We start from the raw sequence: 24,016 nt of genomic DNA, 5'->3' as shown, positions 1-24,016 counted from the left end.
GCACGTGCAGGAAACTGCAGCGGGAAAAGCAAGTCTGTCGACTGCCATGAAGGCAGCCGCTAGAGCCCCCCTATTGATATGTAATGAGGAATGAGAGAATAGGAAACCACAGATCAAAGGACAAAAAAATTAAATGAGCATCGCACCCCTCGACCACCATTCCAGCGCTGTAACGGTATTCATTGGATACAGGGCCTGTCCACTGGCACCGACTCATTGTGTCTCAGAGTAACAAGCCTGCATTATGTGGCGCCCCAACGTGGTGGTTCAGGCGTTCGGCCGCTCGACCGTCGATCCCTAGGGCGCGGCTCCCGGCCGCGGCGGCAGCGTGTCCACGGAGACGAAATGCAATGCGCCCGTGTACTGTAGACTTTTAGTACCCGTTAAAGACTTCTCGATGGTTTAAATTATTAGAGATCCATTCCTTACCGCTTCCTTCATAGCCCGTGTCACTTTGAGACGTTAAAAACTCAAATACCGTACCTTATACCATATCATACCATACCATTATGTGAAGACTGGGGTCCTTTTTAATCATCGCACTAATTAGGACGTTAGGATCACTATGGAGGGCGAAGGAATGTGACGGTAATTCATCTCACGGTAAATTACGAATTCATATGCAAAACATCTGATGCCCGAAAATACTTTAGTGGGTAGGTCCCTAATCAGTCGAGATAACTTTCAACGACCACAGTTATAACGAACGCTCGCTTATTACGAACGAGAGTGGAGCTACAGTCGAAATATGTATTAGGGCTATGGAAAAACCTTGTCCGTGCCACTGGGTTATAAGGAGAGTGGAGTTGCTATAAACTTGGCCCCGCTTTGAAAAAAGGCCTGTTTCCATCAACGCGAAGAGCATCTCCCAGCTGCGGCGTTACCCTCCAAATAGGGTCGACCCTTCAGAGAGCAATGAAAAAGGCGGCATTGAAATTGCAGTTAACATGATATACCTGAGAAGCAGAAGCCTGATATGCGTAACAGAAAAACAGCGTTCAAAGCATAACTGCTGCACAGAGTCGGTGATCCGCCAATGACAGCCGTTTGAATACCAGTCGAGGTAGGCCCTTCCGGGCCCACCCGGTCGCCTGCGGAACTGAAACTCTCTGTGAAAGTATCTAATACCCGTGCCACAAGTACAGATTTAATGCTATTAAGTGCTTACTACCTTAAGTTTTAATGGCATTCGTGCGGAGCCATACGCATAAATTTAACGGCATTAGCCTTACTGCCATTCACGACTTACTGAGTTCACCACAGCTCATTCGCCCGTGCAATGCGTACTCTCGTTTCCATTCCACACGCAGAAAAGCATGCAGCTTTGTTAGTAACAACTTCCTAACCAGTAGGAAATGGTTCATTCTTAACTTTCATTCAGATGAGGCATCTCCACTGCATTTTCGATGCGAAGAGCGCCATTTTAACCAGCCTTATTGACAGGTACTCTCGACTTGGGTGCTGACATACCAGTTTATGGCTACTTTTTCTACTTGTAAAGCAGAAACAGCCGTATTTTCTGGAAAATCGGTTTTATATTACATTTGAACAACATTCCCCATACATTGTGCTCATCACCAATGTTAATATTCAGATGAAACTTTTGGCTACCTTGCAAGCGTTATCGTCATCGTCAATATCGATAATGGCATTAAATGTGGGCGTGTAACCCCAACTCCAAAAATAATGGCATTAACAAACTTAAGGCCTTAAGCATTTACTGCCAATTCTTATGAGCATGTGGCACGGGTATAAGTAAGTCTCTACATCCTTACAAATTTGTAGAGGAATGAAGACGAGGATGCTTACCAACCGCAACCAGTATGCGCCATAAAGCCTGAGGACATCACCATCAACCATTTGCCGTGAACGTATCAGTCGCTCTTGAATGCAGCAAGGTCAGTACTGCAGCACACGACCACTGTGGAGACCTTAAGTTGCAAAAAATGCAGCTAAGCAGCGAATTCAAGCAGCTGCTTTTCTCAAGAAATGTTCTCCCTAAAGCCCTGTTGATTAATAAAAAGTATTATTCAAATCTAGGTAAATGTAAATGCGAGACGTGATTATATGCTCAAAGAGTGTCATCAAATAGTTTTTGGAAGTATTTTCACTAGCCAATATTATCAGAATCACCTTGCCCGTCATCTGTAGCACTGTGATGACAGATATGATCACGCAGCCATTCTCGCTCCCCCGAACTGCAGTCGTAAGTACTAGCTATAACAGATAGTGAATTAGGGCCAGTAGGGCCAGTGTTTTATGTCAGTGCCCATCTTAGGGCCAGTGCCTTAAGAGTCATAGATGTGGGAATTGCTGCTATCTGGCAGCAAATGCTCTGAAATTTCTAAGACCGCGTTCAAGTGTACGTTATCAGAAAGGCAATAGTGATTTTTATTTCTCACATACACTAGAAGCAAATCATTGCTTTCCCACAGGCAAACGAAAACTGACCGTTAGGCAGAATAATCTGCAAGCGAAATGACAGAACCCACTCTCAAGTAAGTAATGACGCAACTGAAGCTTCTTTTGCATCGTCCTGATGCATTAGTAAAAAAAAGCAGGAAGAGCAGTTAAAAAACTCTTGTGATACAAACGAGACACTAGAAAAACCAAACAAAATCCAGACGACGGAGGAAGAGCTTGAGCATGATTCAAGTAAATACGACGGCATCCTTGAAGTCATTGAAACTCAACAAGGACTGAAGGAGCTAAACAAAATTTTAGCCGAGCAACCTCGAGGAGCAATCGCAAGAAACAGAGCAGCGGCTTTCTCGTCCAGAAATAGAAGTTTACCAGCATGAGAATTATTTGCGAAGTAAGCATATGAATTCATGGCATTCTACTCAGGGTAAGAACATCAGAGCAATCATTCAGTGAAACGCAGGAAAATGTCAACTTCCTGACCCTCTTAATGAAAATACATTGGTGGCGCACAGGACAAACGAAGGATCAAACACCCTTCCCTGAACATTTTGCGGTTCACAAGAAGAGCGACATACAGGAGGTTTCACCTAAGACTTGACGCAATTTTCAAAAATAGGCTTTTTGAGTTAGAGAGCGCTTTTTTCAGCATAGCATTGTCAGCTGTGTAGTACATCAGAAAACGGATAACTAATATCGAATTGTTACTGGTTTGGTTTATGGTTTGGTTTATGGGGTTTAATGTCCAAAGCAACTGAGGCTATGAGAGACGCCGTAGTGGAGGGCTCCGGAAATTTCGACCACCTGGGGTTCTTTAACGTGCACTGACATCGCACAGTACACGGGCCTCTAGAATTTCTCCTCCAAAGAAATTCAGCCGCCGCGGCCGGGATCGAACCCATGTCTTTCGGGCCAGCAGCCGAGCACCATAGCCACTGAGCCACCGCGGCGGCTGTCGAAGTGTTACTGTTCGACCACTTAATTCTTCGGAGGCCCACCATAAGTAATGTCATTATTTTTTAGAATTTCGATAACATGGTCAACTTCAAGAAATAAGGCGCTACAAAGCACACGAGGAGACAGGACGACGATACAGGTGCCGTGGTTACTCTCTCGGAATGCCCAAAAATATTTTGCCTATTTCGACGAGTTGCGTGCACTGGGGACGTTGCTTTGCCTGCAAGCTTCTCGAAAGCGGATGTATATTGGTGCAATGTACTCAGGATTTGATGGGACCCTCCGCTGAGGGTAACTGTGTTTTCTAAACTCTAAAAACTGATTTGGTTATTAATTACGATCGGCTGCACGCCTCCCCATAATTAAGGAGCCTAACAGTAATAGTTAAAGAGTGAACTATTTAATATAAAATAAGCATCCTGATAGTTAGCGCGTCTTATCTCTATTCTGGTGCACTACACCACTGACAACTGATTTGGAAAAGGCTCTTCTATCTCAAAAAGCATGTTCTTAAAAATTGCAGCAAGTCAGGTGAAACACCCTATATGCGTCAGTGAAGTTTAACATACAGCGCAAAAAGGCTGCTATGACGGACTAAAATGCGAACAAAGGAAAGAGGATATCGCACTGCGTGGGCTTGAGATGGAAATGTATTCTTGATAATGCGAACGGGTGCTTTGGCTGTTCGCGTCGAAAACAAAAAAAAAGAGTTAGACAAAATAGCTAAATAAATGACTTCCACAACAGCAGTTTGCATACCTGCGTTACCAGACAGAAGCGAGACCCAAAGAATCTTTTTCCTCTTTTACATCTGAACGCAAGAAATATTCGAAACCAACGCGATGAGCTGTATTCTTATATTACTGACTTTAAATTCTATATTGAGATTATGGTTGTTACGAAAGCTTGGTACACAGACCAGACTGAAGCGAAAGAAACCTGTCTTTGACGAGAAGGCTTAAACGAAGAGGGCTTCCCTTCGCATTAAAAAAAAGACAGACTTAATGCGAAATAGCCAAGACTTTCTTTTTTTTCAACGAGGATGCAGATATTCTAGCTATAACCAGTGACAATCGCATTACTGTTGCAGCATAGAAGCCGCAGTCGAGCTCAATAAGCAAATACTACAGCCTCTCTGAACAGCGGCTTGGTTGAATATCTCTTTGAATAACTCGAATTTTATTATAGTATGCGATATAAATATTATACTCCTAATGAAAAACACTTCCCCAAAATAGTTGCACCATTTGTAATCATGAGTTTGAAAGCCTAGTTACATCTGCTAGAATAACGGAACACACCGAAAGTCCTACTGACGTCTGTTTTTAAAACACATTCACTGTACATACTTTTTCCGGCAGTTTAGCCGTTGGTATAAGCGACCCTGTGCCAATGTTTTCCTTTCTCCATTCATATGCAATAAAAGCTTGTGTCAATAAAGCAGGCAGAATTTATAGAGTAATTGATTATATCGGCTTAGCTTATTTTCGGCACATAGCTCTCAGTACAAACTTGAATGAAGTAATCTAAGAGAGTTCCCCAAGCAGATCGTACGCTCTATCCATGTCCATTATGCGGAAAATGTATAATGAAGATTTTACAACCATGAGTTCAACACATTTAAAAACGCTAAAAAAACAGGGATTTTAAAGCAAATCTACATGCGTATAAATGAAAGGTCGCCTATCCTCCCCATTTATGCAAACTAAAACTTAAATGCCTTTCGCCAATTCAAAAAGGTTTGAAACAATTTGGGCCCAATGAACAATTAACAGAATTTTATTAAAAAGAAATTTACGCCAGATGGCAGCCATCCGTTGACGGCGAATATTTTCGGCACTCGGCTGGGTCAATGAAAACAATATTTTGCCATCACTCCGAAGCGACAACGAAATTTACGAAGGAGCTCCTCTAGCAAACAAAATTAATGCTTCGCATTAGATGCCTCCCAAGCGGAAAAGTCATCCTGTCTGCGGATGAAGCCTCCACTTTGCAGGTGCCCCCCGCAACGGTTTTCAGGTGGAGCGGGGTAGCACTAGGTTGGTCACTAACTAAAAAGCCATTATTTGTCCTCATGAAGCCTGCCAGCTGCCACGGTTTGCAAGCGGCAAAGTGGAGTGAGAGAGAAATCTTCCTTTCCACTTTCAGGGGTGAGAGGAAAGCTAGTTGAAAAAGAAAGATGAAGAGAGAGTGAGAGGTGACGGTTGCTGGTGGCAAAGTGGAGAGGGTAACCCCATTTCGTTTTCGTGTCCTAGCAATACACGGGTCACTAGAGAAAAAACCGTTATGTGTCTTGCTGCAGCCTAGTGAAAAGGAGGCAAACCGCCTTCGCGACACCTGCAGCCAAGTGGAAAGGCTGAAACCACGTCCTGCCAGCTGGTCCCTGCATTGTCTGTAAAACCGTCATAAGCAACACATGCATAAGGTGCATACATATTGAGCTAGCGCACTTACGTCGCATCTAGTTAAGCGAAGTAAATATTTCTAACCGTGGGTGCTCCGACGCCCACTAGTCACGTCCACGTACACCCTTTAAACTATCTAAACACTCCCTGAACATGTTCAGTGTTTTATTCCCTTGCCCTGGAAGAGATATAATTGATATTATTAATTATCGTCGACATAATAGGGCTCGTGGCACTGACGGCATATGATAAAGCTGATTAAAGTAATTTCAAATAGAATCGCTCTACATTAACTCACGTTATCAATAAAATTTCAGGTCACTTCCCCGAACGTACGGAGCTTGATAGTGTGAGTGCCATTCACAAAAGAGGCGGCCATAATAATTTAAATATCTACAGACCAATTCCAGTCTTGTTACTATTAGCAAAAATTTTCGGAGAACATCGTTAACAGATTACTGCACCGATATCTTGACTGAATGAGAAAAAAACAGTGAATCTTCCTTGCAAGATATCATAGAAGAAAAAATTACAGCATCGAAAGTAAGTTAACCCCTGGAATCCTTTTGTACTTGCGCAAAACTTTTGATTGAGTTGCGCATAGGATATTGGTAAGAAAAACGGAGTTAGAATGTATCCATGGGAATAGCATCGGAGCTGATAACTGGTTATCTCAGCAACCAGCAGCAGTGCTAGAACATGGGCTACATGGTTTTGCATCCTTTTTATAGCGTGCTACTACACAGCACAAAGCTTCTTCTGTCATTTGTGTTGTGGAGTAGCGCTCTATAACCAAGAACCATGACCAATACAAATCGATCAATAGCATTTAGTCAGAAATCGACGTCATATCTACACGGCTTCCAAAGGGCTCAGTTTTAGGTCGATCCTATTTCTGTTATACATTAATAGTACAGTTAATATAATGCGAGCAAAGACGTAATTATGTGAATGACACCAACGATTTGTTTCCTGTAATACTGTGCAGGAGATGCAGGTAGTTGCAAATCACTGTCTATCGGAGCTTTCTATTCGGCTAAATTGAAATAAACTTCAGTTGAATGTTAACAACATGATATATGTGCTTTTGAGAGCAAATGACCAAGCTCTTGAAACTGATTTTTGTTAACATTTTAGGAAGCCAGTTTTGTTCGAGGACATGCAATGAAGTTCCTTGGCGTCATTTTTGAGGAACGTCTGTTATGAACGGACCATAGAGATTACGTCTGCAACAACTATCCTGTTCTCTTGGCATTAAAAATAAATTTCGAAAAATCATCCAGATCAGCGTAAAAATAGAGGCATACTATTCATTACTACACTCACACTTCTACTATAATCTATTCTATAAGATTTTATCACCCAGACAAACAAAACAAAGCTGCTGCGTCTTCAGAAAAGAGCAGTTCGTGCACTGAACACATACCCATTTACCTGACCACTACAGGCTATTTTGCATGCCATAAATTGCTCACTGTTGATGAACTGCTCAACAAGAAAATAGCGACTTTTATTAAGAAGCTAGCGAAAACTAATAAAAATAAATGTCATTTAACATACTTCAATTATATGGGTTATTATCAGAAAACAGATTTTTCTGAAAAGATCTTTCTGGCACTTCTCAGATATCAGAAATCAGAAGGATCTAAAAAGCGCATCCAGGAATTCTTGCAATGTGTGTAACAAAAAACAGTGCCTTTATGATGTTCTTCCTGGTTGACGAAACGGGGTCGTATTTTTTTTTTCCTTTTCGCACCTATGCTTGTTTGAAGCCTTTTGTCTGCAATTAAATTTGAAGTTTATTTACGCTCTAGTGTCTTGTAAAATTCAAGCATGTAAAGTGCTCCCTTACTGCCCTTGCAAGGCTGCAATGATGATTTCCTTTACTTACCTATTTTCTTGATGAGATCGTCATGAATCTTCGTGAGCAAATATGTTTATCCTGAATACTTTAGTTTTGCGCTATGTCAGGGGCCAGGCGTAGGCTCTAGAAAGGCAGGGCTACTATCTTATGGATAAGTACGGACTACTAAGGTATGGATAAAAAGGGACTAGACTGCGTTTTGGACAACAAGCACCTCGCAGTCCGCAGCCCTCAACTACAAAGTCAGTCACATCGCATGTGCAGCAACGCGAAGTTAAAATCCATCATACATAAAAAACAACCCACAATTCTTTGTATTCACTGAAGTACAAACAAGTGATCCAACAAACACAATAGCTTTGACAAATTAATCGGATACACGTCCATCGGAAGTGCCCATGTTCAAAACAGCTATACGCATCCCAGCACAAGCACTGGTGAATATGCATATATGTACTACAAGCACATACCGGGTGTTTCAACGAACACTTTCAAAAAATTTTAAAAATATGCTTTTTGGGGTAAAAATATTACTTTTGCGGCATATTATTAGCAGTGTTGTCGGATACCAGAAAACCCGTGAACCGTCTTAAGTAGTCAGCTGGTTAACTAATTTTTAATGATTAACTTTCTAACCACTAGAGTAAGGTGCCTAGTAGCAATCAGAGATTTGTAGAAGCTCGGTAGTAATAATCATATGAGGTTTTTATAATTGCGAAAACGCGATTACCCTCGCCGCTGTGGGTCGATAAAGTTTGGCTACATCGTGCAAAAATGCATATGCTTTCGAAAGCATGAAGGCAAAGCAACCCCTCCAGTGCACGTAACAAATCCAAAAACACAAATTTTGTCCAGCCACAGCGCCAAGGGTAAGCGCGCTTCTAAAAACCTGATATGGCTATTACATCCGTCTGGCTACAAATCTCTAAGTGCAGCTAGGCGCCTAACTACTAGTTAAAGAGTCCATTATTAAAAATTAGTTAACCAGCTTACTACTAAAGACGATTCCCCGGTGTTCTGGAATCCGCCAACACTGGTAATACTATGCCGCAAAAGCCATATTTTTACCCTAAAAAGCCTATTTTTGAAAATTTTTTAGTGTTCGCTGAACCACCCGGTATATTGCCGGAACTATTCTCCCTTAGCGTTTCATCATTCCAAGGCAGGCAGCTGAGCTTTATCTATTCATCACAACCGTTATCGCACATGACCCTGGTTTCTGGATGGCAACATATTTGTCCAGCAGAAAATAGAATCGACTAGCAGACAACCTTGTCCTCTCCGCGTTTATTTGCTCCCAGATAATTCGCGATGATAACCTAGATTTCAAGTGGTTGCATGTGACATGCTTGTGGATGTAAGAACACGGCTGCACTCTACGGACGGCGCCTTTACTGCCCAGTCCGACAGGTGGGTGCGTTTCTGTTCGCTTCAGCGGTGACGTTTCACGGACAGCTGGAGCGTAAGTTTTGCTTCGTTTAGTCATGTAAGGCACGGTGTTCTATTTATTGTGCATAATGACTGATGAGCTCCTTTTATTCTTCGAATTGTGGCCGGTTGTAGAAGATTCAATTTAAATCATACGCATAATGAACCGGGTCCTGTAGTCCGAAGCCACTCCAAAAGCATTACCCAGTACGCCATAAGACGCCGATTCGAGATATAACTAGAACGAAACCCTGCTTTGTTAAAGCTTGATTCTGCGGAGGAGTCCAAACTTCACACGACTACTTTTAGGCCTGTTTCTGAAATCTAATGTACCAAACCATGAGCCTCTTTGTTTGCTCTCGCGCCGCTCTATTTCAATGAGCACAAAGGTAGTTTTTAGTATCGTAATGATAATAATAAGAGCATCTGTTTTAGCGCTTTGTGCCCGCACAGTCTTGAAAAGAATAAGCTATAGGTAGTGAAGTGCACATAGCAGAACTCAGCCCTCAGCCTATAAATAATTTCATATAAGTGATTTGCCTATTTTTTAATTAACTGTCATGCTATAAAATTAACGCACTGTACTTTACCATGCCTCCCATAAGCTTTTTTGACATATAATCTCAGTTCATTCTTGTCCTCGACTACAAACAGGAATGGCCGTTCAGGTCGTTTTGGTCGGCGAAAAATTATTTCAAACGCAGTAGCATGGATCATGCCAATAGGAAGCGGAAGACGAATATACAAGGAAAGCACAATACTAACCTGGTATTGCATTACAAGATTCATTAAAAGAAATTCAGGCCTTCTGAACCAAATTCTTAAAAAGCGAAGAGCTTGAACGCGTACTTTAAAAGTATAATCTGCGTGTCGCACATATCTATTTGAGCAAGCCTAGAAGAAAGTTTATCGCTTGCCCGACGACATGTATCCTGGAGTGATGTACAAAATTACATGCGCTGACTACAATGATCAGCGAAACCGAGGAGTTTTTAGGACGCCTGCAAGAGCATAAACTTAACGTGGCGAATGCCACTCAGAGATCGAACGCTTTTGCTTAACACGCTGAAGCACAACAACATAACATCGACTAGGACGGCGCCACCGTCATAGCTAGAGAGCAAAAAGGGGAATCATTGATAACTCGCAGCCATTAAAGATGCACTGAAGAGGAATCTGAAATCATCTTTTTTTCCGCGGGAACTCGATCTACACGTTCCGAGCATTCTTAGAAACCTCGATTTATTGCCAAGTGTGGCCGATTTTCCTGATTAAATCGGATTAACACCCGGCTCCCGTTTTTTTTTTTAATTCAGCGCATACGGTGGGAGGAGTCGACCAACGCATAGAATGCCTTTCAGGCAGTCGCGTGGCGACTTTGCTTTCGATTTTATTTTGTTTCTTTTAGGTTTCCGTGAATAAATAGATCTAGTCAGACTACAGAGGTGCAAATTAGGCCCACGGAAATAAATATACTCGTGGACTCCTTTCTTTCGCCGATAACTTCGTATTACTCCGCCGATGGCAGAGCGCCAAGCCGCCACGGGATTGGCTGAAAGGTTGGTCGACTCTTCCCATCGTTTGCGGGGAGTTAAAAAAAAAGCGGGAGGCGGACGTTAATCAGATTTAATTCAACGAAGGGAACGTGTAGATCGAGTTCCAGCGGTAAAAATACGAGTTCAGATTCCTCTTCAGTGCACTTTAACACTATTAATGGGACAAATCGAAACCTTCCGGCAATATACTTACTCTCATTACGTCACTTAAAGAACGACCGAACCTTCGTCGTTGCGGTTCGACTTCCGAAAGCCGAAATGCAAAGTTGACGGGGTCATTGATCAGTAACTTCAGCTTGTTCAGCACCATGCCTGGCCAGACGAACTTACGTTGAACACTAGTCTAAACTATACATGGAGTATGCTATACCATGGTCTCACGCAGGAAAACCGACTTGCATGTTCATGTGTGTGGAAATATATCTGTCCATGATCCCTGTAAAACGTCCGGAAAAGAAACCCGCTAGCATTCCAAAAACTCATGCTTAATAGTCAAATTTTCTTGCAGAAAACGAGGTCTACACCGCTTGGTAGAAACAAGTACAAAAATTTACTCGGAAATGTAAGAATACGTGAGTGCTTCTAATGATTCCAACTTAGTTCTCAAACCGGATATCTGTTAATTATAGCGCTGTCTGGTTGTTTTTCGCTAATGGAGGCAATAAGAGGAAAAAGAAAAGTTCTCTAACGCTGCGAGGAGCCTTGAACAGTGGTTCAAGTACCAGGCGATAAAACTCCTCTGATGTGCGTGAGCTATTTTCCTGCTTAGGTTTCTGCTTTGCTCGCCATTCCAGTAGAGAACGAAGTGTATTTGCTGCTTTAAAATATACAGCAATGTTGATTAAAACTAATATTATCAACTGAAATACATAAGTTCCGTTAAACATAATTGTAACTCATAAGGTTACTTTAATGAGCCACTTTCACGGCGATAAAAAAAAATTCAATCTGCTGCCGTTTTCATTTCACTTATAAACACAAACACGCGTTTTTGGACAGTCACTGCTTCCGGGGCTTGAACGAAAACTGGCAAGCAGCGTTACTCTAGGCGTTGGCAAGAATTCGTGCAGATAAGGCAGTGAGCGCAAAGTTTTCGTAACAGGTTACACAGTTAAAAGAAAAAAGTCCCAAAAACCAGAATTCAATTCAGTACTGGCATATTTAGGCGCACTCCTTCCCGATTACAAAGCTGGAACCCTATTTCCTTAGCCTTCGTGAAGGGAACAACAGTGGGCCAGAACTCGATTTCCACATCATGCAAACTGTCGCTCAATACTGCACATTTCCGACGCTGATATTAAGAAGGTACTGCCAGGCGGGATTTAAACGTGAAAAGTGTTGTGTGTTATTCTTCATGTGTCCACTGCCACTGCGGCTTGAAGCTTGTTGATTATTATACCCTTCCCAGAGTGATTTGATTCCCAGAGTGATTCCCAGAGTAGGATATGAATAGTCCTTGTTTTCGCACTTCCTGATCAGAGCTTCCTGATGAGTGAATATAGCCTGGAGTGAACGCTTCTTCTACAGTAATATTTGTTCTTTTTGCAATAATGCCACTCGTAACTCAAGAACAAAAAAATTTCTGCCTCTCCCGTTACCGAGAGTAGAGTAAGCATGAAATGTTTACGGGCATAACACGTTGGTTGTACTAGCCAAAAACTTGAAATGGGTCTAGTGTTCAACACACCACACAATACCACACTCTTTTTGTTGCGTCGAAGCGATCACCAGCAATAGAGCGGGCTTAGGGACGCAGCCGCGAACCGTGGCGGCCTTGTAGATTTCGGGAGCGGCCGCATAATCATGGCGTTGTCGGCAGGGGCGAGCAGTCTTCTGCTGGGGCGTATCACTCGCAAAGCGATCGCTTTCCGCCAGACGCTTCCTATCTCTCCTTTCATCAGGCTCCATTGCTCGGCTTAAGCAGCTGTGACGGTGGCGGCAATGAAATGCAGGACGATGCAGAAGCGTACGCGGACACGACGAGACGCAGGCCTGACAAGAATGTACATGCAGCGCGTTCGAATACTCCGCGGGCGTGTATACATCTGCCTGCCAAAGGGGGAACCTTCATGAGCTGAAGGCCCAGCGGCCGGTCTTTTACATGCGTGAGTGTGGGACCCCCAGCGCCATCCTTGGGGACGGCGCGGTTGCGCGGCCCTCTCTCTTAGAGAGTCTCGTTAAATCTCGTACGGTGCCCGGATGCTCTCGTTTCAGTGCCCGGATGAGTAGAATTCAGTGCCCGTATGTTGGCTCTCGGTCTCGGCGTGACGTCACCACACTGCCGACAACGGGAGCTAAAAGCATTTCATGCTTAAAAAGATCGCTGCGTACGCTGTATAGTAATCGAGTACATTTGCTGCTTATATTGGAAACAGGCGTTTGTAAGTTGTACCGGTGCATACTTATTATTGCGAAAGCAATACTACGCTAGGTTTCGAGCCTTCAGCGTGGTCCCGACGGTAGTCACGTTTGACCTTTGGACGGCCACCAGTTTGGTGACGCGTGGAGGCGCTCGCGTCTGTGACGTCATACCGAGGTGAAATCTGAGCTACTAAGTCGGTTCGTCGGCGCGGTCGCAGCGGTAGCCACGCAGCGCCGCAGATCCCAGGCAGTGTGAAATCTCAGCTACCAAGTCGGTTCGTCGGCGCGGTCGCAGCGGTCGCCACAGAGCGCCGCAGATCCCAGGTAGTGTGAAATCTCAGCTACCAAGTCGGTTCGCCGGCGAGGTCGCAGCGGTAGCCACGGAGCGCCGCAGATCCCAGGCAGTGTGAAATCTCAGCTACTAAGTCGGTTCGTCGGCGCGGTCGCAGCGGTAGCCACGGAGCGCCGCAGATCCCAGGCAGTGTGAAATCTCAGCTACTGAGTCGGTTCGTCGCCGCGGTCGCAGCGGTAGCCACGGAGCGCCGCAGATCCCAGGCAGTGTGAAATCTCAGCTACTAAGTCGGTTCGTCGCCGCGGTCGCAGCGGTAGCAACGGAGCGCCGCAGATTCCCAGGCAGTGTGAAATCTCAGCTACTAAGCCGGTTCGTCGGCGCGGTCGCAGTGGTAGCCACGGAGCGCCGCAGATCCCAGGCAGTGTGAAATCTCGGCTACCAAGTCGGTTCGTCGGCGCGGTCGCAGCGGTAGCCACGGAGCGCCGCAGATCCCAGGCATTGTGAAATCTCAGCTACCAAGTCGGTTCGTCGGCGCCGTCGCAGCGGTAGCCACTGAGCGCCGCAGATCCCAGGCAGTAAGAGAGGTGGTGGTGGTGGTGAAAACATTTATTACGAATGAACAGGAGGTATGCTTGGATCAGCCCGTAAGGGACCGATCCTTACAAACACTAGGTGAAGGTCGCTAGTATGGGACCCCAGTGGCGGTTGCCGCCACCCGGGCGCGCCCGACTAAGGTTTGTTGGGCCTGTAAGTCGTGGCAGCCGAGCAGGGTCGCCTCCCAGTCCTCCCGGGTTGGGTTGGGGATGGGGGGAATAGCGGGGTTGGAGGGGCAGGCCCGCACCATGTGATAGGTGTCAGAAGACACTGCACTACAGTGTGGGCAGCTGCCGCTAAAGGAGGGGTCAAAATGTTTTAGCGCTGCCGGGCACAGCAAAGTATTGGTGAGAAGGCGGAGAAGGAGCCGCTCATCCGCCTTCTTCAGGCCGTTGCATGGGCTAGGGTAAAGGCGATGACAATTTTGATAATATGTTGTAATATCTTTGAATGTATAGACCGGATTAAAATCGGGTTCCTGATCGGATGGGGAGGAGAAAACAGCCCGGTGAGAGAGCGCGCGGGCGGCTGCGTCTGCTGCCTCGTTTCCTGCCAACCCCTGATGAGCAGGGTCCCATATGAGGTAACGGTGTGCGGGGTCCGTATCCCGTATGCAATTTTGGTATATTCGATAGGCTAGGAAGGGAGTGCAGCCCTGTTCGACGTTCCGACAGGCCCCTCGCGAGTCGGTGATTATGTATTTTGAATTGGAATGTGAGGCCGCGAGAGCAATCACGACCTCTTCTGCTTGTGTTGCACTGCGCGCTCTGAAAGTTAGGCCGTTAACTGTGTTGCTGTTGTGAACTACCGCGGCTGTGTACCATCCCCCGTGGTGAGGGCCGGAGGCGTCCACGTAGTATACACCTGTTTTGTTGCCATAATATCGGGCTAGCGCTTCCGCTCGTGCCAGGCGCCGACCATTATGGTCTTCATGTGACATGTTTGCTGGAAGAGGCCGCACGTGGACGGCACGTCTCCACAGTTCCGGGATGCGAAACCTGTCTTCCATTGGAGGGGTGTGTTGGATATGGAGTCGAGCAAGAAGGCGGCGACCCGACTCCGTTAGCGACAAGCGCGTGTACTGGTTTGTAAGGTGCGCCTCCCGGAGCTCCCGGAAAGTATTCACCACCCCAAGAGCCATAAGCCGGCTGTTTGAAGTAGTGATAGGGAGGTCAAGGGCACGTTTAACAATTTTGCGAAGGATGACCTCAAGGGCGTCCTCCTCTTGTTTCCGTAGGTGGAGATAAGGAATCGAATAGAGAATTCGACTAGTTACGAAGGCGTTTGCCAGCCGCAAGGTATCCTTACTTCGTAACCCTCCGCGTTTGTTGGAAAGCCGGCGGACCATGCGGCCCACCTGGCCCCCCACCTTACGGAGTTTGGCCAATGTAGTGTCTGGCCGCCTGTGTTTGTGGATGTAGAGTCCGAGTACCCGTATCTCATCACTTTCGCGTATGGGACCACTCTCAAGAGAGAGAGATATTTTAGTTGTGCACTTCTGTGAGGGGTGGAGGTGCACAAATTCCGATTTTTGAGGGGAACATTGAAGACCGCAGCGGCGGGCGTAGCGGTCTACTATCGTCGCCGCTGTTTGCAGGCTGGTTTCAATGTCCCCTGTGCTGCCCTGCGTGGCCCACAGAGTGATGTCATCGGCGTGCAGGGCGTGCTGCACGCCGGCGACACCGCTCAGCTGGGCCGGCAGGTGCATCATGGCCAGATTGAAGAGCAGCGGGGAAAGTACCGCGCTTTGAGGGGTTCCCCGCGTGCCGAGTAGGTAAGGACCATGGTCTCTATCTTGAATTCGAGTGTAGGATTGACGATCCATTAAAAATTGGCTTATGTATTGGAATGTGTTGAGGCCACAGTCGGTGTGACTTAGGTTAGTGAGTATGATGTCATGTGTTACATTGTCAAATGCCCCTTTAAGATCCAAGGCGAGTACTACCCGGTCATTATGGGGGCATTCGAGGGGGTCAAGGACTTCCCGAGTAAGAGAGGGGACTGCGTTCATTTCGAAGAAAGAAAAACCGTCTTACCAAACTTTGTGGTTTCGTGGACACCTCAATAACACTTTAAGCTAATTCCGGCGTTCATTGATGCGCTCTGACAAAGACAGCGTTGTAGACTGCGTTGATTTGGAGGAAAAGAAACGGCGGCTTACCAACTCTGTGGTTTAGTGGACACCTCAGTAGCACTTTAACATAATTCCGGCGTTCATTGATGCGCTCTAACATAGCGTTGTAGACTGCGTTGATTTGGAGGAAAAGAAAGGCGCCTTACCAACTCTGTGGTTTAGTGGACACCTCAATAACACTTTAAGCTAATTCCGGCGTTCATTGATGCGCTCTGACATAGACAGCGTTGTAGACTGCGTTGATTTGGAGGAAAAGAAACGGCGGCTTACCAACTCTGTGGTTTAGTGGACACCTCAGTAGCACTTTAAGCTAATTCCGGCGTTCATTAATGCGCTCTAACATAGCGTTGTAGACTGCGTTGATTTGGAGGAAAAGAAAGGCGCCTTGCCAACTGTGTGGTTTAGTGGACACCTCAATAACACTTTAAGCTAATTCCGGCGTTCATTGATGCGCTCTGACATAGACAGCGTTGTAGACTGCGTTGATTTGGAGGAAAAGAAACGGCGGCTTACCAACTCTGTGGTTTAGTGGACACCTCAGTAGCACTTTAAGCTAATTCCGGCGTTCATTGATGCGCTCTAACATAGCGTTGTAGACTGCGTTGTTTTGGAGGAAAAGAAAGGCGCCTTACCAACTCTGTGGTTTAGTGGACACCTCAATAACACTTTACGTTAATTCCGGCGTTCCGTGCAGCACTCAGGCATTCGCCTTTCACTACCCTAGTCGCTAAAGTTGCTCGTAATTAGACACTTTTAGTTGGCCGTACGGAACGGCGTTACGTACGCAGGAACGTTGCGGGTCGCGAGTGCGCATGCGCAGAACGTTCCGTACCGCTGGGCCGCTTGCGTACGTACGCACGCATCGTGTCGTTGCGTGCGTACGCTACGGGCACGTTACGGGTTGCGTTGACAAGATGGCGGCGCCCAGCTCGCCCGCTTCGAAATAAAAACATGTCGCCGCTGCATTCTCCGGCGGGATAGCTCGCTCAAATGGTAGCGGTTAGCTTTTATTTTGCACACTCTCGCCCACACGCAGAAGTATAAGCGATAACTAGCCCCTGTTTTTCAAATAATTTGGCGATTTTCAAGCTGTAGGCTTAACTGTGTTTACCTCGTAGCAACGACACCTGGCGGAGCACTTCTCTGGCTTTTAGTCAATTATTTCATTTTCTTCTGCTTGCATAGTTTTTCTTGGAACAAAAAAAAAGACTCGCGATGCAGCCAGCTTCGTTACCAGTAATTAAATGCTTCTCGGCATTTCGATAGCTGCTGTGGCAGTCGCGGAGCACACGAGAATCACAACCTGAAGCAAACAAAACAGCGAGAATGGCTGGAGGAGGATTGGCGAGAGGCTTGGCTTGGCTGATGTCAAAAACTTTTCAAGCATCAGTTCTTATTTCTTGCGCCAGATGGCGCGGAGAAGCACAGCGGAGAATTTTAGGATGCGCTTGGTACGTCCACTCGGAAGGACGCTAACGTACGGCTAACTAAAAGTGTCATGGACGCGCCATTCGTACCGTACGCAACGTAGTGTGCGTTGCGTACGTAAGTCCGTTACGTACGGCCAACTAAAAGTGTCTATTTGCTTTCGCAACCTTCCGGGCTTAACCAAGCTAAGGTTCTGCCAATTTTTTCTAGCGGCGAAAATTTCTCACTCCACTTATACATAAATTAGTGTCGGCAAAATAAAAATATTTAGGTTGGTTTATGGGGTTTAACACCCCAAGCGACTCAGGCTATGAGAGACGCCGTAGTGAAGGTCTCCGGAAATTTCGACCACCTGGTATTAATATTAATATTGCGCAGCCCGCACCGCCTACGGCAGAAAGGACTAACTCCACTCTGACAATTAGAATACCATTGAGGTAGTTGCCGATGCAGCGTTTCTGCTGGCTGCGCCTCCTGTTTTTACATTGTGGCACTGATAAAGCATGTCGAATAACAATGCAGAAAATCGGGTCCTATAAATACGAGTGTGCTTCTGTTTCAGGACGTCAACGCCCCTAGGACTTCGCAGCGATGCCGGGCCGAAGACCCTACCGCCAAGTCATTGACGGTGTACCGAGATGTCCTATGGTCGACCCTGCAATTTTCAGAAAGAGCCTCTCGTTCCGTGCAGCCGACGGCGATGTCGTGCTACACACGTATCCCAAAAGTGGGTCCCACTGGATACAATACATAACGCAGCTGATCCTCAATGCTGGTGAGCGTATTAGCACCTACACTGAATTCACACAGAACTATCGTGCCATTGAGTACATGGACTGCACCAACTGGAACTCAGCTCTACCCGTCAAGCTCTTCCACACGCATCAACCACTTCAACGGGAGACTATGAACAAAGGGGCCAAATACATATACATCGCTCGCAACCCATGGGACGTATGTGTATCGCTGTACCGCTTGACGACAGAATTGACCATCGGCCAGTTTCAAGACGGCACCTTCGGAGAGTTCTTCGATCCTTTCATCGAAGGAGATCTCGGCTACGGGGACTACTTCGAACACGTTGCGTCGGGATACGCCCTGAAGAACGAACCAAACGTCTTTTTCATAACATATGAAGATCTTATGAAAGACATCCGTGACGTGGTACTCAGATTGGGTCACTTCCTTGGCGAGTGTTACGGCCAGGCATTGGAAAGTGATCATGAAATGCTCCAGAACATAATGGAATGGTCGAAAGCAGAACACATGAGGAAGGTCATTGTATTCGACTTACAGGGAAACCAGGTTTCTGAATGGGACGACTTGTTCAAGCGAAACAAATTGCAGAGTAAACTTGGCGTTGACGGAGACAAGAGCAAATACGCGTTGGTCAAAGAAGCCAAGGTAGGAAGCTGGAAGGATTACTTCACGCCTCAACTGCTGACTCGTTTCGAAAAGAAAATACAGGAACAAGGTGATAAGGCCGCATTCATGGAACTTTGGGCTGACATTCGAGCAAAGGCGATCGCCTTTTCGCGAGTGTCTAACTAGGATTCTGTCGGTTTTTGTCGATAGGAGGACAGTATCATGTCTTAGTTTTGCGCAGTTGTAAACTGAAGCACTTCATTTAATTCAAGCCAAGTAGAGTAGGTTCATAGCTTAGTTGTCGTCACCATGAATAGTCTGAGGTGAATTATTTCATTGGCAACCTAAAGGGTAAGGTTGATTGCTACCAGTAATTTAATGACTTAACTTTGGGGCAGCCGCCTTCAGTTGTTGGTTGTTCTCGCCCTCATGAAATCGCAAGGCTAACCAAACCGATTCCTCGTGGTCCAATTTCATGTTCCGCCAGGTGTGAGCTGGATAGGGAGAAGGACAGTAATATCATAACCTCATTCTTGTTGAAGACAAGGTTCCGATCGCACGCAGTGCAGTCAGTGTGTATATTTGTCATGTGTTGGCAATAAAAAAACATTGAACTTCAGATCCCGTCCGTGCGTTCTTTCGGCTCCTTTCGTCTCTTTTACTGTAGTCTTCACACAGGGCAGGTGCCCTTAACGAGCCTACCCTGAGAAGGTTCCAATAGATGGCTGTTGTCCGGCGTAGCCTAGGCAGGTGCGCAGGGAAAAAACTGCGCCACCGAAACGGCTTTTCATCGCCTTAAATTCTCGCCGCTGCTTGCAGCATTGCTTTTTGGCTACTTCTTCAGTAGATTAAAAATTTGGATCCGCTATTCCTTTACAGCTACGGCATTTCGTGCCACTCCTAATGCACAATGCGGAACTTGGCGACAATAAGGAGTAGGTGCAAAATCTTGCTCCCCATGATGACTTCCACACAGTTTCTATCTTCGCTACCAAGTTGTTTAGAAGCTTACCTAAAAAATTGCAGAGGGTCTAAAATGCTCGCGCAGGGAATTTAAAGGGTCAGTAAAGGGGAATAGTGAGTCAGGCCAGACTCAAAGGGTGGCGTCACCTGGCAGCAAATATGTTATTTTTGCCGAGAACAACGCTTTTACAAGCAAGAACACTGTGCAACAGAGAGCTTCACGTGGGGCCGCCACTTGAAGATTCGTGAAGCTGCGACGAGTGACTTATTCATCAGCGAACGCTATCTCACCGTCTCGATGGACAATTACCGTCGATTAGCGATGGGCAATGACCAGAAAAGCAGCGGTGTGAGCGTAGCCGACGGGGCGAAAGGCGTCGTATTTAAAAAAACACAAAACAAATAAAAGAGAGAGTTTCGTTGCTAAAACGAGCTCTGAAGCTTTCGCTGCATTTTCCTCGCGTTCTGTGCACTCAGGCTACTTGCAGCCGTTGTGCGCAGCAAGTTCAGAACCGCAAGCTATCATCTGTAATCACGCTGTGGGTGCATGCAACGCGATCGATAAAGGGGTTTCGTTCTCACTGCAGCCGGCGCATCGCCTACTTTGTGCAGGCTGCGGGCGTTATGAAATGGCAGTGTTTGTTAAGGCGGAAGCCTTTAATGCCTCATCGTTGTAAGCAGTTGTTGTCGACAGAAATGTCACGCTTTTCAATTGGTCGAAATGGTCGTGACGTCATAGTGCGCGAATTTCAAACGGGGCCAATTGTTGTTTGGCTAGTAACCATACAACCAATTAAAGGGATGATATAGTGATGATCTATGTAATTGGGACTGAGTTTAGTTAATTAACCAGATAAATAAAACCGAATAAGAAATTATTCGAGTTCGGGAATCGAGCCCCGGTCTCCGGAGTGCGAGACAAGCATGCTAACCACTCCGCCATGCCAGCTCGATGGTTTGGAATGAACAAAGGCGCGTCTAGTGAATACAGTGTCTTCGTTCACTCCCATCTTGCTTCCTTCCCGTTGCGGCGAGGTTCTGGTGTCCACCGAGGTATGCGAGACAGATACATTTCCTTACCTCAAAAACCAATTTACCGACGAGCAAGGCGTATACTCCGTTTCATACATAGCTATCAACGCTGCCAAAGGTACGAAAGTAGTCCGCTGCAAAAAACAAGCAAAATGTATCCGTTCGCCTCGCGTCTTATAAGTACCGTGCGCTAACCAATTGCGCCACTGTTGCAATAAAGACAAAAAAGAATCCGTTCGCCTCGCGTCGTGGCTGAGTGGTACGAAGAGCGCGCCTGTGTGTTCATTTTACAAAGGGCCTAGGTTCGACTCCCTGCTTGGCTGGTTTTTTTATTACTATTTTATTTTCCTTATAATTATCATTAGGTAGAAAGTCGAAACTGTCAAACTCTAATGCCTACTTTGAAAAACACTGCGCTATTTACTTGCGCTGCTTACTTGTTTCGAAGGGAAAAAGCAGTGTAGTGCATTGGCGACGGACGTGATTGCGAAGTGCTGTTCTCGGGCGTTCAGTGACTCTTTTGCATGCGGCACACAATGAATCATTAATTGTGTGGTGATAGAATTCAGTGCGGCGTCAAGAATTCCGAGCAGCTTCGGCTAGCGGCCACCCGGCATTGATCGGCGTACTCAGCGGCTTTAAAGTGAGCGGCGTCTGATTCGAGACGTCTCCACTTTTGAGCTGTTGTTACAAGGAAAATTCTTTGGTTTGGTTTGGTTCATGGGGTTTAACGTCTCAAAGCGACTCAGGCTATGAGGGACGCCGTAGTGGAGGGCTCCGGAAATTTCGACCACCTGGGGTTCTTTAACGTACACTGACATCGCACAGTACTCGGGCCTCTAGAATCTCTCCTCCAAAGAAATTCTAGCCGCCGCGGCTGGGATCGAACCCGCGTCTTTTGGGTCAGCAGCCGAGCACCATAAGCACTGAGCCACCGCGGCGAAAGGAAAATTCTTTGAAGTGCTTCCGTTAGTAGTAATTATGTTTTGTATTAGATGTCGGATTCGGTGTGTTATGGGTGTGAGCTAGTGCGGTGAGATGGGTATTGTTGAAAGCTGTGTATCTGGGCTGTGAGCAGAGAGATTCCGCTGCGCAGGTCATCGAACACAACAAGTGGTGTCGTACATTAGCGCACTTGCCGCTGCAGTTGGCATTGTTATTGTGAGAAGCCCACGACGAGGTTCCATGGTTCCTGAATAGGGCGCACAAAGAGGTTGACGAAGTTCGCTGTTCGTTCTCCACACAGTAGCTCGTCATCGTCCTCTCGCGGTAAGAATATAAACGAGTAAAAATTCGGGCTTCTTATACACCAATGAGATGTAAGCGCAGCGTGAGTGAACGTTGTGGCTGGCATTTAATTGTTGACATCCGCTCTCATATTTTTAATCTTTGTAAATATCATCTTTGTAACTAAAGTTGTCCATTTGCTCGATCGTAATCTACTATCATTGTTTTTCACTGCTGCCACAACTCACAAGAGTGTACAAACTGGTGCTGTAGGTTATGGAACGGTGTATATAACATCTGCTACCCGACGGCACATGTACACTCACAATTTGAAATTCAACACGAGCGCCTGTCCTGTCCACTTCTTCGTTCGTCCTGGTTTTTGTCGCGCTGCATTCCTTAGCCATGATCAGAGACCAAAAAGCCGAAACAGCCACTTTATTCACTAAAATACTGCGTCAAAATAAAAAAGCAATGCGTCGGCCGGGAATCGAACCCGGGCCACCCGCGTGGCAGGCGAGTATTCTACCACTGAACCACCGACGGTTTTTTTTTTCTTTATTGCCTGTCTTTGGCTCATGACATTGCACAACAAAAATACACACAACGCTATATACATACGACACTGTCGTGGTCAGCCAGCACGAGACTGGCTTCGTCAGCTTAAAATTCCCGCAACATACACAACGGCTCTAGTCTTGAGAGCCACTCGGGAGGCTCCGCAGCTGCTTTTTGGATTGCAAGAAACCAGTCCACGCTTTCCCGAAAATAAATTCGGGCCGGTCGTGCGTCTTTGTCACAATGGTAGCCTGCCATTCTGGAGCGCCATATACAGTGGAGGCCCAAGAGCATTATGAGATCAAAAGGTGCCCCATCCTCATTATCAGTGCTTAAATAGCGAATTCCGTGCGCGTCAAGTGGTAGCTCTTTCTTTATGGTCCTTTGTAACACGTCCCAAAAATAAACCCCTTCCCAGCAATGCAAAAAAACATGGTCTATTGTTTCAGGCTGTCTACAAATTAAGCAGTTCGATCCCCACGGTAAAAAGAAATCCTTTCCCTCTAGAAACTTTTTAAACGGGTAACGTCCCGGTGTGTAACTTAAAAAAGAAAGTCTTTACTCCTGGTGGCACCTGCATTTTCTTCACCCTTTTTAAAACATCCCCTCCCGGGCCTCCACTGTACAAGGCCCTGTACATGGGCTCTGGGAAAACAATATCACAAAGATCATTGTACAACTTTTTCCTTTTGCTTTTCCACAAATAATCGGTGGAAAAACGTGCCGAAAGAAACCGAACGCTTGCTACAATCTCTTTGTAGTGACCAAAAGTTCCACCAGAGAGCTCTTCTGTGGATGCCACAAACTCCGGCAGCAATCGCCGCAGCTTCACTTGGCACACGGTGCGCAAGAACGGGTCTGTGACGTCGCGAAAAAACAAAAAACGGTTCACCAGCTGTCTTAAATAGAGGTGCCCTAGCCCTTGCCCCCCGTCTTTTACCCGCCGGAACAGGTTCGTTCTGCTGCAACGTTCCCATTCGGACGCCCATATGAAAACTGCAAAAATCCTGTGTAGCTTCTGAACGTTCACACTCGAGCAATGCAAAACCTGCATCACATACCAGAGTTTGCTAATAAAAAAAAAGATTGCAGACTGTAGCTCTGGCGAAAATTGAAAGGTTGGTGCCTTTCCACTTCCCAGCTCGGTCACGTGCGTCTTTAGTTTGCTCTTTCCAATAGTCCTCGCTATCGCGATAAGCATCGAGCGGAACGCCCAAATACTTGCCCGGGGTCGTCGCCCACGGTACGTTGGCGAAATGGTCCGGGTGGGATGGCCACCATCCATGCCAGAGCCCAAGGCACTTGGGCCAGTTAACCCCGCTACCTGTGACTTCGCTGAACGCGCGTACACACCCGACAGCTTCACTTCTGCTCCCCTGATCAACCGTAAATACTGCAACGTCATCTGCATAGGCCAGCAGCTTAACTTCA

The 24,016-nt window shown here is 46.2% G+C and overlaps 2 protein-coding genes across 3 annotated transcripts in view; both read left to right on the top strand.

The window, feature by feature from the left end:
* The window catches only part of LOC149362759 (sulfotransferase ssu-1-like), a 35,494-nt gene extending 16,070 nt beyond the window's left edge, over positions 1–19,424 (top strand). Inside the window, exon 2 of the mRNA XM_089573203.1 lies at positions 18,003–19,424. Within this exon, the coding sequence (XP_089429329.1) occupies positions 18,032–18,991 (960 nt within the window). The 5' untranslated portion in view covers positions 18,003–18,031 and the 3' untranslated portion in view covers positions 18,992–19,424. The remainder of the gene's footprint in view (positions 1–18,002) is intronic.
* Positions 1–24,016, top strand: part of LOC149362758 (amine sulfotransferase-like) — a 55,193-nt gene that overhangs the window by 16,066 nt on the left and 15,111 nt on the right. The gene's annotated exons all lie outside the window — the stretch shown is intronic.

This window comes from Amblyomma mixtum, chromosome 2 (assembly GCF_055824585.1).
Source record: "Amblyomma mixtum isolate Tamu chromosome 2, ASM5582458v1, whole genome shotgun sequence".
NCBI lineage: Eukaryota > Metazoa > Arthropoda > Arachnida > Ixodida > Ixodidae > Amblyomma > Amblyomma mixtum.
The sequence above is the reverse complement of the archived record's forward strand: the minus strand, read 5'-3'. Positions and strand labels throughout refer to the sequence as shown.